The sequence below is a fragment of the Clupea harengus genome, unplaced genomic scaffold (assembly GCF_900700415.2).
Source record: "Clupea harengus unplaced genomic scaffold, Ch_v2.0.2, whole genome shotgun sequence".
Taxonomy (NCBI): domain Eukaryota; kingdom Metazoa; phylum Chordata; class Actinopteri; order Clupeiformes; family Clupeidae; genus Clupea; species Clupea harengus.
The window spans coordinates 32,501-35,000 of record NW_024879800.1 but is presented as its reverse complement, the minus strand read 5'-3'; the positions used below and the strand labels follow the sequence as shown (position 1 = coordinate 35,000).

At 52.7% G+C, this 2,500-nt stretch overlaps 1 protein-coding gene across 1 annotated transcript in view; it reads left to right on the top strand.

Moving 5' to 3' along the window:
• Window positions 1–2,500, top strand: part of LOC122130410 — an 8,457-nt gene that overhangs the window by 3,401 nt on the left and 2,556 nt on the right. The window contains exons 3-4 of the mRNA XM_042705145.1: window positions 775–903; window positions 1,133–1,293. Of these exons, the coding sequence (XP_042561079.1) occupies window positions 775–903; window positions 1,133–1,293 (290 nt within the window). The remainder of the gene's footprint in view (window positions 1–774; window positions 904–1,132; window positions 1,294–2,500) is intronic.

Sequence of the window (2,500 nt, the reverse complement as noted above, 5' to 3'; positions counted from 1 at the left end):
CCCTCCCTCTGCCATTTTCCACTCGCGCTGTTTTTTGAATACCACCGGTCACCACACAACAACTGGCCTCGTTCCCCACACACACAACTGGCCTCGGTCCCCACACACACAACTGGCCTCGGTCACCACACACACAACTGGCCTCGGTCCCCACACACACACACAACTGGCCTCGGTCCCCACACACACACACAACTGGCCTCGGTCCCCACACACACACACAACTGGCCTCGGTCCCCACACACACACCAACTGGCCTCGGTCCCCCAACCACACACACAACTGGCCTCGGTTCCCCCACCCCAACTGCACACACAACTGGCCTCGGTCCCCACACACACAACTGGCCTCGGTCACCACACACACACACAACTGGCCTCGGTCCCCCACACACACACAACTGGCCTCGGTCCCCACACACACAACTGGCCTCGGTCCCCCACACACACACACAACTGGCCTCGGTCCCCACACACACACACAACTGGCCTCGGTCCCCACACACACACACAACTGGCCTCGGTCCCCACACACACAACTCGCCTCCTTCACTTCCAGCTGCTTGAGAGTGAGTCAGCAGGGCCGCGTTGAATGCTTTGGGGGAGGAACAGAATTGCGCATGCGCGTCTCTTTCAGAAAATCTCTAGGCCTACTGTACAACGAAAAATAGCAAATAAACCGTTTCAACTCAATTATATAAGTTTGGACCCAAAAATAGAAATCACGATCAAAATTCGTGTGTGTGTGTGTGTGTGTGTGTGTGTGTGTGTGCAGAGCTCCAGGCTTTTATTCATATGGAGTATCAGGTGCAGTCTCTGAGGAGTGTGTGTGTGTGTGAGCACACGTCTCTGGAGGAGTGGCCTCCACAAGACTCACCCGACAGCAGTGTGACACACTACCTAGGTAAGGCACAGCGCTCGTCTGCACCACCACACACACTCAAACAAGTGCAGACATACTGAGGGAATCAACTGTGTGTGTGTGTGTGTGTGTGTGTGTGTGTGTCCCTTTCTCTTTCTCTTGCTCTCCTCTCCTCTCATCCTGTCTCCTCTCCTCTCATCCTGTCTCCTCTCATCTCCTCTCCTCTCTCCTCTCCTCTCCTCCTGTCTCATCTCATCTCTGATTTGTACAGGAAGTGAGGTCATCCTGAATTCTGTGACCACCAAGCACTTCCAGGGCGGGCGGCGCACGCACTCCCCTTTTGAGCCCACAGGGGGGTGGGGGGGGGTGAGTCCTTCCCAGCTCGCCATCCTGGACTGTCTCAACCAGGGGGGCACGGACCTCAACCTCAAGGTGTGTGTGTGTGTGTGTGTGTGTGTGTGTGTGTGTCTCAACCAGGGGGGCACGGACCTCAACCTCAAGGTGTGTGTGTGTGTGTGTGTGTGTGTGTCTCAACCAGGGGGGCACGGACCTCAACCTCAAGGTGTGTGTGTGCGGGTGTGTGTGTGTGTGTGTGTGTGTGTGCGGGTGTGTGTGTGTGTCAACCAGGGGGGCACGGACCTCAACCTCAAGGTGTGTGTGTGTGTGTGTGTCTCAACCAGGGGGGCACGGACCTCAACCTCAAGGTGTGTGTGTGTGTGTGCGGGTGTGTTACGATACCATCAACTTAAAGAAATGGCAAACATAACATAAAGAAGCCAAGAGAAATGGTGACGGTGAAATGGTAATATATTTATTGATAAATCAAAGAGTTAACGGAAGAACATGGTGGCGGTGAAAATAAGGAATAACAAAACAGAAAAACAAACCCTCACACAGTCTGCTTAGAAAACAAATGGGGAACTAAACTCCCGTTCAAACAAAAGGACAAAGGAGTGTGGTGAGTCTTCCGGGAATCTTCCTACTCTGAACTTAAACTAAGCTTAAAGCGTGCAAAAACCCACCACCTGACACCACCAGTTCTATAGTAAACATAAAGTAAAGTACGCTAAACACAACCGGGTAGATCGCGTCAAACTAACGATAGCAACAAACAATGACTAAAGCAGGGCGCCAGCGGAGCACCGTGCAGCATGCCCACAGCAGAGTCCGACCGGAAGTGGAGACGGGGTGTGGCTGGAATGAAAGGGTGAGCCAGCGAGCCAGAGAGAGCGATGGAACGAAATGGCCGTCTTTTATAGACGAAGGCCAACCCACAAACGCAGCCCAATTAGACACCAGGTCACCTGTAGAGGGGGACAGAGAGAGCGGTAGGGAGAACAACCGCACAATACGGCTCCCCACGTAACAGGGTGTGTGTGTGTGTGTGTGTCTCAACCAGGGGGCACGGACCTCAACCTCAAGGTGTGTGTGTGTGTGTGTGTGTGTCAACCAGGGGGGCACGGACCTCAACCTCAAGGTGTGTGTGTGCGTGTGTGTGTGTATGTCTCGGTCGTGGTACGTTGGGGGTGGAAAGCCCTACTTAGATCTGTTTGTTCCAGCAAAGGCATTGGTTCATTTAAAAAGCGTTTAAAAGCTATATAAACATGTATATATAATAAAGGTATTATTATTATTAATT